The sequence below is a fragment of the Mus caroli genome, chromosome 6 (assembly GCF_900094665.2).
Source record: "Mus caroli chromosome 6, CAROLI_EIJ_v1.1, whole genome shotgun sequence".
NCBI lineage: Eukaryota > Metazoa > Chordata > Mammalia > Rodentia > Muridae > Mus > Mus caroli.
In genome coordinates this window covers 50,487,722-50,508,811 of record NC_034575.1, presented here as the reverse complement: position 1 = coordinate 50,508,811, position 21,090 = coordinate 50,487,722, and the positions used below count along the sequence as shown (strand labels likewise).

General features: G+C 43.1%; 1 protein-coding gene across 2 annotated transcripts; it reads right to left on the bottom strand.

Annotated features, from left to right (window-relative positions):
• Positions 1 to 10,740: 10,740 nt before the first annotated feature.
• On the bottom strand, positions 10,741 to 21,084 carry Ppp1r17 (protein phosphatase 1 regulatory subunit 17). Of its 2 annotated transcripts, XR_003836947.1 has the most exons (5): positions 20,916 to 21,084; positions 17,232 to 17,384; positions 16,802 to 16,954; positions 11,148 to 11,902; positions 10,741 to 11,053 (listed from the first exon to the last, which is right to left on the bottom strand). XR_003836947.1 is itself a non-coding variant. In XM_029478743.1 (4 exons), exons 1-4 carry the CDS (start codon positions 21,007 to 21,009, stop codon positions 11,823 to 11,825), a joined length of 480 nt encoding a protein of 159 aa, XP_029334603.1. In that variant the 5' UTR covers positions 21,010 to 21,084; the 3' UTR covers positions 10,741 to 11,822. The 2 variants fall into 2 exon arrangements, 1 of the variants encoding a protein (XP_029334603.1); XM_029478743.1 differs by having other exon boundaries at positions 10,741 to 11,902.
• Between the last annotated feature and the right edge of the window lie 6 nt (positions 21,085 to 21,090).

Below are 21,090 nucleotides of genomic sequence, written 5' to 3'. Positions count from 1 at the left end.
CAGAACAAAACCTTCTCCCATGTAGCCTTGGGCCTCAGATTAGAGGGGAAAAATCTCCTATGACCCTTTATCACAAGCACCCTTTGCAGACTGTGTCCTGTCTTCCTAAGTACATTGAGCTTTCAGTGTGGAATAAGTCTCCAGTCACCATTCCAGATGGGAATCTCTCAGGTTTCATCTTTTCCTCGTTGGTACTTGTAGGGCAAGGCTAAGGGTGTTTCTGAAGCAATTGTAGAATTTAAAGTGTTAAAATGCAGTGTTTGGCATGATAAAAACACAAAATATAGGTTTTTTTTTCTCTTCCCGGGTCATTATTAAGCACCCACTCTATTCAGGCTTATAAAAACCAACCACTAACTCTTCCTACTGTGTAGCAAATTATTAAGTTTCTCTTTGTACCAGTGTCCTCCTATATAAAAATTGTTTGGTACTGGGTGGACTGAGGACACTTGGTGAATGTGACAGGCCATGACCATGAGTCCTTCTGCACTATGAGAAGGTGAGGACTCTATATGATCTGTGCTGTTTCAGGATCCCCAGGCAGGTGGGCTGGGTAGGCTGTGTGTAAGCCTGATGGACACAGGTGAGGTTATCAAGAAAATAAGCATAAGCCATCAGGAGTCTGCAAGACCTGGGTCTATAGGAAAGCAGAGCTGAAGGACAATAAGCCAAATGTTTATTCCTTCACGAGCCTCAAACAGTCACTGCTAAACCTATTGGAAGTTATCTTTTTATGGAATTTGGCTTCATTGCCATGGCAAAATGTTTGATGAGGAACAAAGGAATCTCCCCAGTCTGAACCATCCCGTACCAGATTCCCACCCATGCCTGTCTGGCAGCCATTTCCCTGGAGAGCCCAAGCAGCAGGTTACCTCCAACCAATGGGATAAAGAGCATGGCCTTACCGACTAGCTCCCATCCCATGTTTCAGGCCTGCTGGATGCTGCTTGCCAGTGCTTTTCCAGGTATTCTTTGTAGTAGCCTAGCAAAGTTTATATGGATCATTTAATTTTTTTTTCTTTCTGGAAATTAAGCAAAACTCCAAAAAGGTCCAGAAGCCAAAGGTTAAATCTTAGCACTGAGAAGCCTGAAGTTATATCAGTGTGGACAGACCACAAATTACAAACTTTAAGGTCCAGCCTTGAAGGGTGTGTCACTCAAGGCAGCAGAGGCATCCCTCAGCCTCTTGCTTTTACCCAGCTGTCCTTCAGTCTGAAAGAATCATTTCTTCTCCAGTCTCCATTCAGTTGAATTATTCAAGTCAAGCTCACTTCTCACCTCCCTTGTGGAAATCTCCCTGCAAGCACTTAACTCCAATCTCTCTCCAGAACTGGCATTTATTTAGAGGCAGACATCGTTTGTCATCAGCGTGTTCATGGTGGCCCCCTCCGAGATGAGCTCAGAGAAGGCTGGTGCTGTGTCATATTTCACCTCTAAATAATCTGTGATTGGGGAACAATCCATAAATACTTAGGTGATAAAAGAATAAACACAAGTGAGCTAACATATAAACGTCAGAATAGGGGCTGGAGAGATGGCTCAGCAGTTAAGAGAACTGACTGCTCTTGTAGAGGTCCTGAGTTCATTTCCCAGCAACCATATGGTGGCTCACAACCATCTGTAATGGGATCTGATGCCCTCTTCTGCTATGTCTGAAGACACCTACAGTGTACTCATATACATTGAATAAATAAATAAATAAATAAATAAATAAATAAATAAATAAATGTTAAAAGCAAAAAAGAATGTCGGAATAAAGAACTGGTTATAAGGACTACAAATGCCTATGTGTTATTTAAAATTATTTTTTCAAGCTTTTTAAATGTTCTTTGAGAACTGTTTGCAATAACCAAACTTCCAGAACAACAGTTGAACAAACAGCTGTGTAGGAGATGTGCACTGTCCTTGCATTGTGGGTGTGGTGGACCAGAAATGACTCTTATTAGTCAATGAATGGGAGAACTAGGATAGTGACTCTCCCAGGGGCTATTAGGTGATACTTTAGGTATTCTGGTTGTCTTCTCTGAGAGAAAAATGATAGCTTGTTTTCCTTCCTAGAGAAGAGATAACAATTTTATGCTCCCCCTGGCCCACAGACTCTAGGATTACTACCTAAGCAGCCTGTGAATTTAAAACCCTTAGGAATTGTTCTTAGACACCATTGTCTGAGAGATTATAGTGCCACATGGTTCCAGGGGAGCTAGCATGACTGAGGATTGCTCATGGACCTTACCACTGTGTGATGGGGCATCAGCAGAAATCAAAAATCAATACAATATGGAAAGTTTTATTTATTGCTGTGTATGCCTGCACCTTTATCTGTAGTCTCAAAACCACAGAGCAGAGCTGCAACCAGAGTCAAGAGGCTGGTGGCTTGAGCTTATTAATAGGTAGTTCTTAGCCTTGGAGATGCCATTTCTATCTTTGTTTCTTGCTTTCCTCTTCAGTAAAAGAAAGAGAAAGGCAAATGTACATAAGGGCCTTGAAAGGATTCACATGGGGGCTAGAGAGACGCTCAGTTGTTAGGAGCACTGTTGCTCTTGCAGAAGACTGGGATTCTGTTCCCAGAACCCACATGATGGTTCACAACCTCTATAACTGCAGTTCTCAGAGGATCTGACATCATCTTCTGACCTCTAAGGGCACTGTACACTCATGTGGTATACAAACAAACATGCAAGAACATTCCCCAGACTGCCTCACCCCAGCTGTTTTCTGTGCTTGGTTATGCTGGCTCACCTTGGTCTTCTCCCTGAAGTCCCCTCTTTCACAGGGCCTCAGTACTTCCTCTCTCCACCACCTGGAGCTGCTCTTCCCTCCATTCATTACTCCCCCTTTACCTGATACACTCTTGAGCTCCCCACTAGAACATTATTCTTTTCAGCAAGGTTTTCCTCGTTATCCCTCTTCCCCAGATAGGGTCAGATCCTTCTTTTATGAGCTCTCAGAACCTCTGTGTAGCAAGCACAATTGTGTTTTGATATCATAGAGTTATTATTTTTTGACTGATATCTGTCCAGTTGGCAGATTAGAAACTCTGTGGTCTAATCTACTTGATCTGACAGGTAACACTTAGTCTGGCAGGTATTAAGTTAAAAGACCCAGAATATTCTCTCCGTTGTTAACCCTCGTGTGCTTTGCACTGAAGTTGAGGAACACCTGGATTGGGTCTTACTGTATACACTGGTTTATGCAGCTAGTCCTGCTGTTGAGGGTTTGCTGAAAGAGCTGTCCTAAAAACTACTAGGCAGATCAAACATACTCCCTTTCCTTTAAAATAATCTAGGAGTGGTAGCAACTGCATTTTAGGGTTTGGTGAAATCCGGTATTGGTTCTTTGCAATTCCTATCATTGAGGTAATTCCTTAAGGTAATAAAAACTATCAATATTTTTACTATTGGCAAACGTATATTGCTTCTTCACCAAATATCTAACTGCAGAAACACTAAAAGCATCCTGTTTCAGGTCGTTCAAGCAAAGCACTAGGAGGGGATTTATAGCTACACAGTTACAAATTATGAATGTGCAGGCGTTCAACAACTACACCCTGTTGATTTGCTAGTTAGTTTTTTTATTGCTGGCTTTTTGCGCTGCACTACAGGAGACTGGCTGCAGATTTGGCTGCTACTCAGAGTGAGGAGTCACTAGGGATGTTGTTCCTATTCAGAAATGCACATGGTAGATCAAAGACAAAGATTGCAAACTTGTATATTAAAACCCATACATTACCCACACAATGAAAACCTGCATCCCACTCCACATGGGAGGCTTGGGGCTGAGTGTGAATGGAGGATGCTCAGGTTGGAGGCAGTGAAGGAAAGAACAGAGCTGCCTAATTACCCAATGTGGTGCTTTCCAGTCCCCTCTGAAGAGTGCTAAGGATTCCCTCAAAGGCCACCAAATGAAGTATATATGGAGGGAATGGAATGGAGGGCAGACTGGGGACTGCTCCCATTTTTCCAACTTTGTACCTTGGCTTTTGTATACTCCACATGTTACACTTCTAAATGTGATTTCTTTTGAACAAAAGAAGCCCCTAACACTTGACAATGGAGCAAAAAGCTTCACTCTGGGGCAGAAGTTAGTGGTGTGGAATAGGGTTGAATATACTCTGACACTTGCTTGCTTTTCAGAGCAATGGAATTGGGCAGAGTTGCATGACTTCTAGTTTCATTTTATGCAAGATTTATGTTTATTCTGAGTATTCAGAACCAGCTTGTAGCTGCAGAGTGTAGCACATAGCACTGCTTCCTTCAGGTGCCTGTCTAGGTCTGTGCCCTGGGTCCCCTTCCTCTCACCCCCAGCAGAGGCTGAAAGACGGTTGGTAGAAAGGACTGGCATTTCTCCTCATCCTTTCCCATGCATCCTGTAGCAAGAACATGTGGATGGTGCCCCCATCTCTCTAGCCACTGATATGCTAGTGCGTATAGCCCCAAATACAACCTAGAACCTTCTTTCTTTCCCTTAAGCTGTAGCTGAACCATTACATCAAACTCCAAGATGAACATGATGGGAGTTTTCCTGATGTTTCATCCCAAGAGGGCCAGAATTTTCTCTGTACCTTGGTTTCTGTACTTGTATCCCTTTGTATAGCAAAGGAGGGCCCTGTATCTGTGATCTGTTGCCCCTGTACACTGTGACCTTAATTTATTGATGAACTTATTCTTTCTTCATTGATTGAGTTTTCTTTCAAGTGTCAATTCTGTACCATCCCTCTACACACTGCCAGAGGCTCTAAGTACACACCTATGTGGATGAGATGCAGCCTGTGGATTAGCAGTCTAAGATCTTGAGTGAAGAAGTGCTCTGTCTACCACACAACAGCTACAACTGTGCAGTTCAAGGACTGCTTTGGGACCACTACCACCAGATGAGTATGTTCAGAGTCAAGTTCTAAAACCTAGGGAAGTCACACAATTTTTACTTTGAAGCAAAGCACACTGAACATAGACACTTTCATACACACACTTCGAGATGGATCTACTTGCTATTGTGGTAGTGACTTAACATGTTGGTGATAAGGAGTTCTCACATATGACTTAAATTGAAAGTGTTACTGTGGTTTAATCATGAAATTTCTTCTATGACCCTATGCGCTGAGTGCTTGGTCTCCAGCTGTGTGTGCTATTTCAGGATGTTTAGAAACATTTAAGAGGTGAGGTTTAGTTGGATAAAGTACAGCACTGGGCTAGGTATGTATCCTTGAGGGATTAACCAGGTCTGTCCCTTCCCAGCTGTCTGCTTCCTGTCCACCTTGCAGTAAAGAGTATTCGAAACCATTCACTCCTGCTGCCTTGCTGCTCTGCCTAATGGTATGGGGTCAAGTCTTCCTCTTTTACTTTTTTATCCCCCACTCTTTTTTTGTTGTTGTTGTTTTTGTTTTTTGAGACAGGGTTTCTCTGTATAGCCCTGGCTGTCCTGGAACTCACTCTGTAGACCAGGCTGGCCTCGAACTCAGAAATTCACTTGCCTCTGCCTCCCAAGTGCTGGGATTAAAGTCGTGCGCCATGACGCCCGGCTATCCCCCACTCTTATAAGAAACTTAGCTTAAAACACACATTGGGCTTCACCCTATGAGCTCCACACAAGTTGCTCTTTCTTCAAGTCCTGTTCTCAGGCATTTTGGTCATAGCTCTCCAGAAGCAACCAAAACCTTGGTATCAGAGAGTGCAACTGTTGCAGTGACAGACCTGATCATGTGGTTCATACGTGCTTTGTAAGTGGTTTATAGGAAAAACTCGAAGCTTAAGTAGAAAAGAGCCAGAATACTGGAAGCAACACCTTGATGGGAAACTTTTGGTCGAATCTTAGAAAAGTAGACTTGCAACTAGAACTACAGACAGAGAAAGCCAGGCTCATGAGGGTTCATATCAAAATGAGAACGCTACTGGAAATTAAGCTAGAGATCACATTATTACAATATAGTTCAGAACTTGTTTATACTTTGTTTTTGCCACAATATTCTGCATGAGACTGAATTCAGATTTGATAGATTAGACATGAAGGAAATATCACAGTAACCAGCATTCAGTCTGTGGTGTGGATATTGCTGGATATTTTAGCAACATTTTAAATGATATTTTGGATCAAAAGAGCAGGGCAGATAAACTTGAAAAGACTTGTAGCTTGATTAGAAAATCCTGTGCACAAATGCAACAAAGAAAGGAGATGTTTCTGAAGATGCTAGCACCGTTAAAGAGAAACCAATGCTTTGGGTTATGACAACAGGAAAGATGGTTTCAAGGGATCTTAAGAATTCTAAATTACAGAAAGACTGCTACAGTCTCAATTGTGCCCTGACCCCTTCGTCGAAGGAAGAGTCTCAGAATTCCACACAGTGTGACCAGCACTGAGCTAGTTCAGAGTATTCTCACCTGAGCTTCCTTGACTCTCAGTTCCCTGGACCTTATTTGACATTTTGCAAATTGCTTTTAAGGATTAAAGGAGGAGCATGGGAAAAAGAGCAGACAAGGGTCAGAGAAGAGCTTTTATTCTGAGGGGCAGCACAGTGTGTACGATTTCACAAGTAAATATTAAGGTATATATTATTTCTCTGTATCACTAATGTATGATCTAACATATAATTATAGGGATAGGAGGACCTACGGTTTAGATTAGTTCTGTGGGGTTTTTTGTTTGTTTTGTCTTCCTGTTTTCTTTTCTTTCTTTGTTCATTTCTTTCTTCTTTCTCTCTTTCTTCCTTCTTTCTCTCTCTCTTTCTTTCTTTCTTTTTTCTTTCTTTCTTTCTCTCTTCCTTCCTTTCTCTTCCTTCCTTTCTTTCTTTCTTTCTTTCTTTCTTTCTTTCTTTCTTTCTTTCTTTCTTTCTTTCTTTCTTTCTTTCTTTCTTTCTTTCTTTCTTTCTTTCTTCCTTTCTTCCTTCCTTCCTTCCTTCCTTCCTTCCTTCCTTCCTTCCTTCCTTCCTTCCTTCCTTCCTTCCTTCCCCTCTCTCTCTTTACTGTGAGTTCTTTAAGGAATCTTACCTTGCTGGAAGGATCTGCAACTTTAGGTTCCAAAATGCAGAGACTGAGGAAATAATTGAAATTAAAGAGTTTTTGTTGTTATTGTTTTGTTTGTTTTCTGAACCCTTGTGGATGTTGGGGTAGAAAAGATACAGGGTCTTGCCTGGCTTCTCTCTGCTACAAGATACAGGGGAAACAATGTTTAGAAAGCTGTTTCCTGGGACTCTAGCTAAGAGTCTTTCTAAAGGGCTGGTGAAGTGGCTCAGTGGGTAAAGGTGCTTGCTGCTAAGTTTGATGTCTTGAGTTTAATCCCAGGGACCCACATGGTGGAAGAAAAGAACAGACTTCTTCCCCCTGCAAGTCCTCTGACACACACACACACACACACACACACACACACACACACACCTAAATATAATAAAATAATTTTTAAAAATTCTGCATTGAAAATTTCCAGTTGAAAATAATGTGTTATTTACATGGATCCTCTGCTACACTAACTGTGTAGATGGACAGCAGTGCCCCCGGGCATGGAGAAAGACTTGTGGACAGAAGGACAATTCAGAAGGAGAATGAGTCCTTTTCTGGATTGTTTGCAGTTCTCACACCTAACCGTTACTGATACGCAGCCTGGGATGCTGCTTTCGAAAGAGAGTTACTTCTCATATGTGGGATTCAGAATTGGTTTCCAGCATATGTTTAGGAGTATGGGAAAGTCTTTTGTTGTTTCTGCCAGGAACTGTTAGCTGATTGGCTCTTCCCTCTCCTCCTGCACCTCCCTACACTTAGAATTAGATTTAGGGTATCAGGATTTTTCTCATCTTAAGAAACACTTATTCTTTTCTTCTTGAGAACGGTAAGTTGGCATTTTGGATATTCCAGGGCAGAGCTTGTTTCCAACAGAGCACAAGTTCTTGAAATGCTATTAAAGGCTGTCTGGATTTAAAGAAAGACCCTGGTCAGTGCTTAAAAAAAAATAACTCTCAAGTGTGATGCTTTCTTATCTCAGTGAGCTTGGGTCCAGTGAAGATGCCTTTGGAAAGAAAAGGCTCAGTCTTCTGGCTTGATTTGGGGGTTCACACTTGTGTTCAAAACACCCAAAAAGATGATGGATTGACTGACAGGGACTCTAGGTGTCTGGGAGCACGAGGACATTCGCAGCTGCCCTCTGGCTGTCTCCCCTCGCTGCTTTGATATTCCCGTGAATATCCTTTCCATACCCACCAGTCACAGCAGTGAGGACGCTTCCCTCAGAGGAAGTAAAAGGTATCTCTGAACCCCTCATGTGACCAGCCTCATAGCTGGGAAAAATAGCTGCTTAACTAACTTATTTTTACAACTGCAAGCTAAGTCATTCTCTTCTTTAAAAAGGGCAACTTGGATGCCACAGTCTGAGGAAGAAAAACTGACCCAATAGTAATGAAAAGAAAACCTTGCTTTCTTTCTTCATGGTCCTGTTCTACCTGGCAGCACCTCTTGTGACCTTCCAGGTAATAGTTAGGCATTAGAAGCTGGCTGTGTGAGCTCAGCCAACATCTTTTAAAGGCTGTCGTCTGGATGGGATGCTGCTTTTGAAAGAGAGTTACTTCTCATACATGGAATCTCTTTATCTTAACGAATTCAGGTCCAGCGAGGACGCTGTGGAAAGACGGCTTGGCCAACTGCTTCTTGAGCCTGCTTTCTGAATGGTGCTTGAAATACATTTGCTATAATATCAGCACCATCCTTTGATTGGAGGGAGTTTGCAGTATATGGAGAACTAGTCACAAGTCTACTTACTAATCTACTACCCAGAAAAGGGCCACATGGGACAAAGGGCATGACAGAGGTTTGGCTTCAACTCACATCACTGCAGTGATGTCCAGGTTTGGGTGCACTTTATCTGGCTTTGCCCCTTTTCATAGAGGCTGGGTTCTGTCACAAGGTACAACTTCCCAGAAATAGAAAGAAGACATTTGAATGAGGGCTGCACGGGTGGCAAACTCTCCCCACCTGATACTCTGAACCAGTTCCATTATTATTATTATTATTATTATTATTATTATTTTAATTATTTTTACAGTCCAGTCTTCATCCCCCTCCTGGTCTGCCCCCTGACTGATCTACTACCCCAACCCCTGTCTCCAAGAGGATGTCCCCACCCCTACTCCACCAGACCTCCCTACTCCCTGGGGCCTCAAGTCTCTTGAAGGTGAGGTGCATCTTCTCTCACTGAGGCCAGACCAGGCAGTCCTCTGCTGTATATGTCTTGGGGGCCTTAGTGTCTGAGAGATCTTGGGGGTCAAGTTCAGTTGAGACTGCTGGTCTTCCCATGGGGCCACCCTTCTCCTCAGCTTCTTCCAACTTTCCCCAATTTAACCACAAGGGTCCCTGGCCTCTGTCCATTGGTAGGGTGCTAGTATCTGCATCTGACTCTTTCAGCTGCTTGTTGGGCCTCTCAGAGGCTCCTGTCTACAAGCACACCACAGCATCAGTAACTGTCAGGGCCCCAGGCTTCCCCTTGAGCTGGATCCCAATTTGAACCTGTCACTGGACTTCCTTTCTCTCAGGTTCTTCTCCATTTTTGTCCTGCAGTTCCTTCAGACAGGAACAGAGCTTTTGACTGGGATGGCAACCCCATCCCTGTACACTTGATATCCTGTCCCTCCACTGGAGGTGGACTCTACAAGATCCCCCTCCCCACTGTAGAGCACTGCATCCAAGGTCCCTTTCCTTGAGTCCCGGAGAGTCTCTCACCTCCCAGGTCTGTTCACAGATCAACAGCAAGGCACTGTCCCTTCTCTAATCCTCCCAAACCACCATGGATAGGCATTTTAGCTTACAAAACCCATTGTCTACATACTGATTCTCAAACTACAAAGAAGGTTTTTGTGTTTGTTTGTTTGTTTGTTTTAAAAAGGACCATTATTATCCTTATATTCAAACTCAGAGCTTTAGGGATCTGCTCAGCATCACACATTTAGGGCTTGAGTCCAAGGCCCTCACTTCTAGAACAGCCAGTTTGTTTCCATGAGAAATGATGGGTGCTTTCCCAAGTTACTGGGAGTTATCAAGCACAGCCTGCAGGCCTGGCAGCTGGTGAACTCTGTGTTTAAACAGAAAATCTAATAAGACAAGAGGGCACCTGTGTTTTCTTCGTGAGATACCTGCAAATCATTCCGTTGCTGTTGCACTAATGCTGCTGCTCACTTGCCTGCCATTGCTTTGGATTGCTTAAAGACTTTATCGTGGCCCTTTTCATCACTTGGCAATCTGGTCACAGTCTCATGCTCCACCCCCTCCTCTGTCCCAACTTGGTTTGCCTGGAGCAAGAAGACAAGAAAGCCCTGAAGATATATAGGTTCCAGGTCTCTACTACCAGGATACTAAACTTCCAGAAAATGTTAGAGTGTGAAGTCAATGGGTCAGTAGCTGTGATGGAACAGATCCCCAAATGTAGAGTGTGCATGCCTTCTAGAACTGTGTCTAGAACTCAGTAGTCATAGGGTGAGCTAGGGTGTTTTAGTAAAGCCTAGCCTGCCTAGACTGCCAGCTCTCCGGACATTTTCCGAAGACAATATAAAATCTAGGATTTCATGCAGATATTCTGGGTTTGATCCTTAAATATTAACAACAAATTCGAGGATTTAAAATAATCTTTACAGTCAAAACAAAACTACGTGCAAATCAAAGCCAAACTGTGCAAGGTTTGTGGCTTCTTGTTCTCAATCTTTTTTTTTTTTTTTTTATAATCGTAAGTAAGAGTCAGGAGAAATTTCTAGGACACAGAGATGTGTGCGGAAGTATCTTTATTTCTGAAATGTATTGCATCTTTCACATCTTCGTAAGGGGAACAGAAAGACAGAAAGGATAACCAACAGCTGGACCTCAGTATGTACAGAGCTGTCCCATGCTTCCTGCCTTGGTCTGAACACTAGATACTCTGCTTTTCTCCCTTTTAGTCCTCACCTTCTCTCTGTCTGCTGTCTGGCAGATGAAGTACAGATGCAAAGAGTCCCCACAGGCACTTGGAGATTGCCAGCTGCACAGGAACCAAACGCACATCTATGATCACTAGACAACACCACCTCTTACACAAGAAAACGTATCCGAGCCTAAATAAGTGAGATGGTGAAAATATCAGAACAGCCTTCAACTGGCCTTAGATTTAAAAAAATAAATTCCTTACAGTCATTGGTATTTATTTACCTCCCATTATGACATAATTCACAAATATCATGACAACCAATATACATAGACCAGCATTCTCTGCCTCTGATGTCTTTTATTCTTGCATGATGGGCTGGCTTCCTCTTCTTGAACCATTATAACATGTGTAATGAGGGTCTTCAGAGGAGAGGGTGATCAGAGTTGGACTCTCAAGATAGGAAGGAAGAAAGAAAAAACAATTTCATCATAAGCAGTCCATGACTCCATTAGAGTCCAAATGTTCTTACAGTTTAACCAGCAGCTGTGGCCTTGCTGGACTCCTGAGTGTTTGATGCTGAATCGGACTGCCCTGCTACTAAAGGCAGGTGGAAAGGACCGCCTCCCCTTCCTCCTCCCCATCTTTTATCCAGGTTTTTTGCTTGCAGACATGAAGCACTGAGGTCTCACCTCTCTTACTTTGGAGGAAAAAAAATCACTTTACTTTGCACAGTATAGAAAAATGAAAGTTTAGGAGGTTGGGTTAAAAAGCAAGAAAGGAAAGACAAAGAGGTGACCTGACCAGCAATCTGAGTAGTAGGTCTCCTGGGGAGGAGACGTCTAGATCTTAGAGTCGACTAGGACAAAATGAGAGCACAGACAAATCTATTTTTTCCCTCTAGATCACCCTAGGGAACCAATGTAATCTATTTACACGCAATCTCAGGGGAGATGTCTTTAAATAGCGAGCTTGTCACCATCCATTTCTTCATCCTCCAGAATCACTCCTGCACTCTCATCCCGGAGCAGAGTCAAACCTGCAAAACAAAAATGTAGACCTGCAATTATACAAACATCCAATTGAAGTATCAGGTAGTCCTTGGAGCCCCAAGACTTCTCTCAAAGGCACAATGACACACAGAAATGCTTCCAAGTCTGGGGAGAAACAGTGACCTTGCTAGACCTTTGCTGAGGAGGTATTCAAGAGGACTCCATTCTGGACACAAGGAGAGACAGGCCCTAAGCCATAGGCTAAGTTCACCCCTTTGCAGTATGGTAGGATAAAAGGCACAGGGATTTTGGAGGCCAAATGTTGGGGGCTTCTGTTTAGCCACTCTTTTAATGCAAATGGTGCGACCTAATGTTTCATCTAAATGTTCTATTCTCATGTGTATAATGAATACACTAATACTTATTACAAACAAGCATTACATCAATTAAATAAGATGTTGGTAACATGCCTAGCAAAACATCCACATCTGTGGGCCAGTGACATGGCTCAGGAGTAAAGTGCCTGTCATTACCACTGATAGCCTGAGTTGGATCTCCAGGACCCATAAGATGGAAGGAGAGAACTATTTCCTATAAGTTGTCCTCTGACCTCCACAGACCCATTGTAGCCCATGTACTGCTTGTCTGCCCCGCCCCCACCATTCATAAATACATATTTTAAAAAGTTGAAAGCCACACCTATGATCAATTAAATGATGTGGGTTTTTTTTTTCACTTTATTTTTCTGTAATTTGTTAGTCTGTTTCTCTTTTGAATGGAACAGTAAGACTAATAAAATCAAACCTAAAACACCAGAGAAAATATTGAGCTCTGAGTGTCTGCCCCCCAGTGTTTGTCAGCCCTTGGATGACAGAGCCCCCCCCCCCCACTTCAGAGCAAAGAGAGGTACTAGAGAGCAGTGTATCCTCACACACAGTATGGCCACACTTTAAAACCACTCTTCATTTGAAAATAGAATTAAAATATCCCCATTTTTACAAAATGTAGATATATTAGATGAATCCTTACTTAGGCAAAGTATGAAGTTGTTTTTTTACTGGCCTGTGAAATTTAAAAGATTTGATTTAACTCTCTCTCTCTCTCTCCCTCCCTCCCTCCCTTCCTCCCTCCCTCCCCATCCTCCCTCCCCCTCTCTCTCCCTCCTTCCCTCTCTCCCTTCCTGTCTGTCTGTCTTTTTTCTTTCTCTTTCATTATTCTCTCCCTCCCTCCTTGCTTCCTTGCCTCCTTTCTTCCTTCCTTTTTTTTTTTTTTATCATTTTTCAGAGCTGATCAGTTCAGAAAAGGTCAGCAAGGGAGACTTCATTGATGCTGTCCGTTAGTGAAAGTAGGGCCACTTTAATGAGTGACAAATGAGTGTGGGTAATTTCTGTCTCTTCCCTCCCAGCCATGCTTTCCACCACAGCTTTGCACCAGCCTGCCTCCACTCCTCTCATTAGGGATTTTCCAGTCCACACAGCACTTCCTAAAGATCTCAGCTTGGGGATTGGAAGCTGTGCTCCACACGGGGCCTTTCTACAGCATTGGCCTCCACTCAAGGGCAACAAATTAATGAAAACTATGTGTGGATCTTAATGACTATTCATTTGATTCAATTCCTAGCTTGTTTATATTTTTAACCAATTAGCTAGTATTTATTGGAGGAGAAAAATAACTTCAAGTCTGGCTAAAACTAAGGCCTTTGCATAAATCACTTATAAAGCACAGTTGGAGATAATGTCTCTTATAATATTTGCATAGAGTTCTGCTTTTATTTAGAATTAAAACCAGTATGCCAGGACCATGTAGAATTAGGTTTGTTAATGGGTCAAACTTTCCATACTTCCTTCTTGGATATCTCTTTACATTAAGTGAAATTTTTGGTAATTTAAAATAGACAAAAAGCTTTACATTTTTATCATCAGCAACTTTCTAGTTACTTTGGGTGCCCTTGAAATGTAGTCCTTAAAAATCTGGGCCAGAAGGTGGGAGGAGGCCCTGGGACAGCAAGAATAGCAGGAGCATATTAAATGGTAAAGGCTGGCCCTTCCTGAAGTGGAACAGTCTGCCCACAGGGGCACAGAAAATAATTTAACGTGCAGAATGAACTCAAATTTTGTATCAACACAGGTAAGCATTGGTTGTAATATTTTATAAGCGAATGATAAAGGATATATTGTGTTTGGGCTCTTAATGGGACTCCCAGTTGCTGCTGATGTCTGTAAGTGGTGGAGCTGTTTGGATACAGGGCCTATCAGCAGGAAGTGAGATCCTTGAAGGACATTAGCATCCTATCCCCACCCTGCATTTCTATTCTCTTTCCAAGCCACTGCAAGATGAAGTGCTTTGTCATACCATGTACCTCATTTTGCCATGTTCTGTCTTGCCACTGACTCAAAGGCAACAGAGCCGAGCAACTATGAACCAAAGCTCTGAAAACCTAAGGCAAACAAAACTTTCCTCACTTTAAGTTGATTTTCTCCAGTGTTTTGTCACACTATCGGAAGGATACCCATTACAGAAGCTCAGCGTAGTGTCAACTTTTCTGGGTATCCTGTTCAGAGAACCCACATAGGGATGGGAGCATGCTACTACTGCCTCTCCTGTTCTTGTCACTTCGGGCATTTGAAGACAGTTTGAGCAACACTGAGGGGATCTGACTTCCTCCTGGTCTCTGCTCTCCTGAGGAGTCAGGACTGTGTCTCTGAGGGGAGGGAGCCATTAAAACGAAAGCTCTTCCCTTGGTCATCAGTCCCCACTGAGGAGCTCACTCCAGCCACCCGAGTCTCGGCAAGGGTTTGATGCTGTAAGAGACACTTGAGTCTTCAATCTCTTTATCCTTTTAATCCGTCATGTGTGTATACAAATGCACGTGAGTCTACATGTTTACAGGCACATGTGTACACGTGTACATGTAGAGACAAGAGCTTTAGATAAAGTATCTTCCACAATCATTTTCCATTTTATATACTGAGACAAGGTCTCTTAATCTGAAGCTCAACAATCAGCCAGGCTAGCTAGCCAGCCTGCCTTTGGCATCCCTTGCCTCTACTTCTTGAGCCCTGGGGATACAGGCTCTATGTCTACACCCACACAAAAAAGCTCAGTCTGGAGATTGAAACTGGAGCCCTACGCTTTACCCACTGAGCCATCTCCTAAGACCAGGCCTTCATTCTGTAGTTCTCCACCAATACCCTATAGACCCTCTGCTAAAATCATGGTTTGCAGGACAGGAATCGTTGAGCAACAGTCACGTTCTGGCGTTCTCACACATTCAACATCTAGAAGAAGACTCAGACCTAGTAAAGCTCTAGCAAATGTCAGTTCCGTTCTTTCTGTGTAGAGCAGAACTTAGAGCTAAGGGAACTTGGCTGCTTGTAAGATGTTAGCATGTTGGGCCAAGAAATCTTGGTGTTGGGCCAAGATTTCTAGTCCTGGGTCTTTGTGCCAATTCTAAGCAAGATCTCACCTAGGCACCATCCAAACCATAGCTATCTGCATTAAGTAGATGTCCCTCAAACATTGAGGAGTCTTGACAAAGATGGCACCTGCCCTCATAATCCAAATCAAGGGATTTCTCCCCCTGAGCAGAACAGACATGTGCCAATTTCAGTGGAGGTACTCTCTTCCCTTTGCAGGAGCGCACTGTTTTGATTTCTGACTGTCTTTGCTTTGTATGAGTGCACTGCTTTGATTTCTGACTCCCAACTGTCCTGTTGGTGTTCACTATTACCTGCTGCATCATCCTTATGTTGTCTGGCTCCTTCCCCGCCCCCCTCCCATGTAGACTAAGTACTTCTCTTCTCTTAAACAGTTCTTGGTACGCGTTTCTGACCAATCACAACCAACACTCTCTGCCATGCAGTTTTCAACTGTGAGCCAAGTCCGAACAAAGCCCGGGCCTGGCAGGGAAGCCTTAGAGGCCTCCCCACAGAGGCTCCATTCAGGCAGTTGGACTTGTCAAATAAGCTCATTAACCTAAGGGAGGGAGATGGTTAGCATAAGATTTAGAAGGGGTAGTGAATCCTTGTCCAGCTTCCACTTGCCAAGGGTTAATGAGATATATCTCTATGGTGTGTTTGCCTGTGAGTTCCTCTGAACAACCGTATTAGAACCAGCATGAGTCTTTCTGGATACCCGCCAAAAGGCTCTGTCCTTCTTAGCGTAACTAGCATTGTGGTTACTGCCAATTCTTTACATACGAAAAGCTTCCAGAAATAAAGCACCTCAGCTAACACAGTGAGAGAAGCAGGGTGTGTGAGTGTGTGTGTGTGTGTGTGTGTGTGTGTGTGTGTGCCTGCAGCGATGTTTGCCACTGAAGGTCCTTAAGGCAGAGATTTCCTGACTCAAGAAACTTCGATAAGTCTGCAGAGTCATAATCTGACTGTGATTCCACTTGCCTCTTTTCCCATTCACTCCTCAACTTTCCAGGGACAAGGACAATACCTCATTTCATTACGCACGCATGCGTGTGTGTGCGTGTGTGATCTGACATGTATTAGGATATTGATGTAAATCTTCTCCATCTTCCTCTATCTCTGTCCCAAGTCTTGACAATTGGTCCATACAATCTGGGAAGTTATCCATGGACTTTAGCATGCACAATCCATGTAAGCTGGGGAAGCAGGAATTTCACCTCTTCTCAAGATCCCACTGATATTTGTTTTGATGGTTGAGTGAATTTGACCAGGTCTGATAAAGCAGGAGTTATTTCTCAGCCTCCTCCTCCCCCAAGTCATCCCCTGGGGAACTAACAATGAAGGAAAACCCAGAAGGCAGCAATACGTATACTCTTCTCCTGGGCACGTGAATGCAACACAGCTTACTGGGCCAGGACATAGGGCATAGGGCATGCCCCTTGCACCTCAACATGATAAGGCTCCAATGTGCTCCCATCCCTCCTGTGAATGTTCTAGACCAGCTTTTTTTTTTTAAAAAAAAGTTTTTACCTGCAACAAAGGGAGGCATGTGCAAGGCAGGCGTGTCTTTTCTCCTTGGCCTTTTTTGTTCCATATCATTGTTATGAAGAGCTGGGCCTGATTTGGCCTTTGGAATTCTCTCTTGAACATCATATCTTTTGATTAAGTGTTCTGAAATCACACCTGCATGGTTAGAGGAGCAGAAAGAGGAAGAGGGTCAAGTAGTCACGTTTGCAGATCCTAATGTGGAAGTGTTGTGCATAGGTGCATTGTGGGCTGGTACCAGAGAAGGCAAACAACGTAGCTTTCAAATCTCTGGATGCCACCCCATGTCTGCTGGATGTAGATGCTCATGGGAGCTTTGGAATCTTGTGGGGACTTTATTCCCCATGTGTTGATGGTGTCAGGTCTTACAGGCCTGCCATTGCAGCCACGCAGAGCAGCTTGTCCCGCCCGTTACCTGGGATGAAAGGCGGGATGTGCACTGCTGGTGTATCTTTCCTCCTGGGTTTCTTTTGATCTGACTCAACATTCAGAGTGGCCTGTACATTCTTCCCCTTCCTTGGCTTCTTTTTGAGGTCACAGTCCTTAATGAACTGGTCTGAAAGGTCATCTGGTTCCAAAGAGGAAATGGGTTCAAAGAGGAAAAGGAATAATACAATTGAGTCGTGAGTTGGTTAGTTTCTTAACCATATTTGATGTTAGGGACAGAGGTCATCTGGCCAGAAAAGTGCTTATTTTTACCACACCAAATGGAAGACCCAAATGCACTTGCTATGTTTGTATATAAAATAGAAAATCAGAACTCAGCAAAGTTTAAATAGTGTTTAACACTTATACTTGTTTTATATGTGTGGGTGTTTTGCCTGCATGTATGCCTTTGTATGCAGTTCCTGGAGATACCAGAAGAGGGCACCGGTATCCCCCGCTGGGACTGGCGTTCAAGATGGTCCTAACTGTTCCGTGTTGGCTGACCAGTGAACTTAACCACTGAGCCATCTCTCCAGAACCCTGGTAAAACTTTAAATTTAGAGAAATCAGGAAAGTTATTAAGGCAAAGACAAGCAGAAAAATGTGACCAGTCTTGATCTGAATTTCTGCAGGAACAGTAGGTTCACTGTTCAGCCTCGTTTGCTCAAGAATCACTTTTCTTAAATGCCCACAAGGCCAGGGTGGTACATGCTCCTAGATCCTGGTTTGTTTCACTAGGGTATAAAGTGAATCTCTTACTTGCTTTACCTCTGTGAGCTGCTGAGTCCTCTTGAAAAGCCCCACTCAGACTTCAGCATCTACCTTCCTCTCTGCCTGTGTTTTTGCCAAGTCTCTTTATAAGGTTATACAATTATAAGTTTTCTGTCTGATCTCTTTACTTTTCACAGCCATGTTTACTAGATCCTGGACAGCCCAGCTTGTGCCGTTAACATCATCAGAGGTTCTCACAGATGATGACTCCAGACCAATCCCTTGGCTCCTGAAAGCCTTGTCTAGCCTGCATCTTAAACCCAGGCATCTTTGTCTGCTCTGCTCTGCTTTGCATTTCTCTGCTGTTGCTGGAGCCCTGATGCATTGTTCTGAAATGATTAATCCCTGTAGTCTCCTGCTCCAGACAGTTTTCAAGGAGACAAAGGTTACACACTTTGGGGAATTTTGTTCTTAATTGCATCTCTCTCCAACCAACGTGCTATAGATGCAAGTTGAGCTAACTCTACTCCAAGTTCACATCCTGAGTCTCTCACTTGCTGAGTTTGGAAACTCTGGACGTAATTTCTAAACCCATTGATATCATCTCCATTGTTTAAGTGGAGGTGACGTCTAATCAATGTGCATGTGTTTTGGAGATCTGATACCTGTCACCTGTGCACTATGTCATTGCTCAGTCTGACCTGCCAGCAGATCTGCAGGAAGCCCCAATGTTGTCAGCCTGTCAGTCTTTGTTAAACCCAGCCCTAACTAGTTTTTATAATTTCTTGAATACGAATAGCAATTTTGCTCAGATAAAAATTTAAAGGGTGATGTCAGTATTATTTCTGATATTACTTTGTTTTTGAAATCATTTTAGTAGCCACAAGTACATGTTTGTTCAATATGTTTTTGAATGAATGGATTCAAATAGGCCTAGTATAAAGGGCTATTCTATTGTGAATCTACCAAGAAATTGCACATTTTCTCTGAAAGCTCCTAACTGTGGCCTGGATACAACCTGAGTATTTCTAGAGATATGAAAAAGAATATGGAGGATTTAAAGGTTGATTTAACATTTCAGTACTTTCTCGCCCCTACCCCTCTCTTGTTTTTTCCTTGTTTGCCCTCTTTTCTTCTCCCTCCCCATCCCACCCCAAGAACTCTCTGTGTAGCCCAGGCTGGCCTTTAACTTGTAATATTTCTGCTTCACTCTCCTAAGTGCAGGAATTTTACATGTGTCTGGTTATACTTGGCTCCCACTTTTCTTTCTTTATATATTTCTTTGAGGAAATGTTCAGATAAATTACTTTAAAATACTGAAGACTAAATATGTAAAACTTTCAATTCAATTTTGTGGGACGAGACATACCCAAAGTCATTCATGATTCTAGCCAAACAACATTTTTAACACCTATTATTACCTGTCAAATGATTTATTAGATCCTAGAAATAAAATGGTAAGAAATCATTTTTGCCTCCAAGTTGTTTGTAGTCTCTTAGACTACATAGTCCACATGTTTTGAAACGTTACACTAGAAATATTTAGTAACCACACACAACGTGCATGCATCATCAGACATCCCCATATAGAAACATAAGAAAGAAAAAACCCCACATATCATGGTTCTCTTTGGCGATACTGAAAAAGTCAGCTTTTCCTCTGACTGAAAAACATTGATAATGCTACCAACAGCCTCAATCTAATCAATACTTACTGCGTTTGCACTCTGTGATGGCACTGGGCTGCGTGAAGTTCACCTACATATGAAAAGGAGGCCTGGGGAGATTGTTCTGATTTTGCTGCACATCCGGGCTCTTTCAGTTTCTCTCTGCCTACATTTTACCAAATCCTTCATCCCATTCTTGGACAAATGACCTCATTTAATCCCCACACTAAGCCTGTGGTTGTTCTACTTTCATCTCCTGTTTGCAAATGTGACCAGGTTATCGATAAGGATCAAGCTACATCTTGGAGCTACTCAGCTTGATTTTCAGCCTGGCAGACACTGTAATTCTTCAAAGTTGTTACCACATTGAGGCTTATTACCCTTCCCCATGATAGACACACAATAGGCATTGATTGACTGATGGTGCTTAGGATGGGTGCTGCCCAGCTGTGGGGTCCCTGAAGGCATACCTTGCATATGAATCTGTTAGGGGTGGGCTACCAAGGTGCTACTCGGCACCTAGTGCAGAGAGTGAGACATTTGTTTCAATTTTGACTTTCATTTCAATTGTAATTTTCCCTATTTTTTGGAGGAATCCTGAACATAAAATATCTTGAAGGCAATCGAGGAGAGGGGAGATGAGAGGAGCCATAGCCAGACGAGGCATTAACAAAGACTATGAATATGCAAGAGGCCCATCCATCAAAAGTCTGAGTGTCTCATTTTTAGAAATGGGTAGAGGCAGAAATGTTTTTGGTGTTTTCATTACAAAGGTTATGCAAAAAGTCAGTTGTGGAAAGGAAACAGATTGACAATAAAGCAGAAAGGGGCTATTTAAAATTCTGTCTTGATAGGCAAAGAGAGATATTTGAAATATTTTATTGGCGCTGCACATGGGGTTTAAGTGTGCTGGAAAATACTGGAAACAAGCTATATTGCCACATTCCATTTATTGCCTCAAAAATGCTCTGCCTGGGACTCTGTCAAATCCAAAACACAGGACAATGATCCTCTCTCTCTCTTTCTCTCTCTCTCTCTCTCTCTCTCTCTCTCTCTCTCTCTCTCCCTCCCTCCTCTCTCATTGGAATTAACTTCACTCCAGTACTTCAGCTGATATTTACGTGGCGAACCCCACAGACCCATGGCTATTTGCCTGTCCATCTGGTGTAGCCTGTCACCAGAAGGCACCGGCTATCAGGTTTCAGGGGCCCTTCTCTCAGACTTGCCTGACAGCAGTATGGTGACAGAGACCCTCCTGTGGCCTGCAGGACAGACGTGCCAGAGGGAGCATTTACCTGAGGGGCTGCACTGAGGATCCAGCTTGCCTAGTATGTCATCTGAAAGCTCCAGAGGTGGTACTGGCTCGGTGGTCATCATCTCAGTGGACATCCTCAGTTGAGAGAGAGACAGAGAGAGAAAGAGAGAGAGAGAGAGAGAGAGAGAGAGAGAGAGAGAGAGAGAGAGAGAGAG

Bases quoted from the DNA above. Each gene is read 5' to 3' on its own strand.
- Ppp1r17 (XM_029478743.1), bottom strand. From the start codon at position 21,009: ATGTCCACTGAGATGATGACCACCGAGCCAGTACCACCTCTGGAGCTT. The intron at 16,955-17,231 runs GTAACGGGCGGG...CTAACCATGCAG, and splicing joins CATCCCGCCTTTCATCCCAG to GTGTGATTTCAGAACACTTA. The intron at 11,903-16,801 runs GTAAAAACTTTT...TTTGTTTTGCAG, and splicing joins CATGCCTCCCTTTGTTGCAG to GTTTGACTCTGCTCCGGGAT.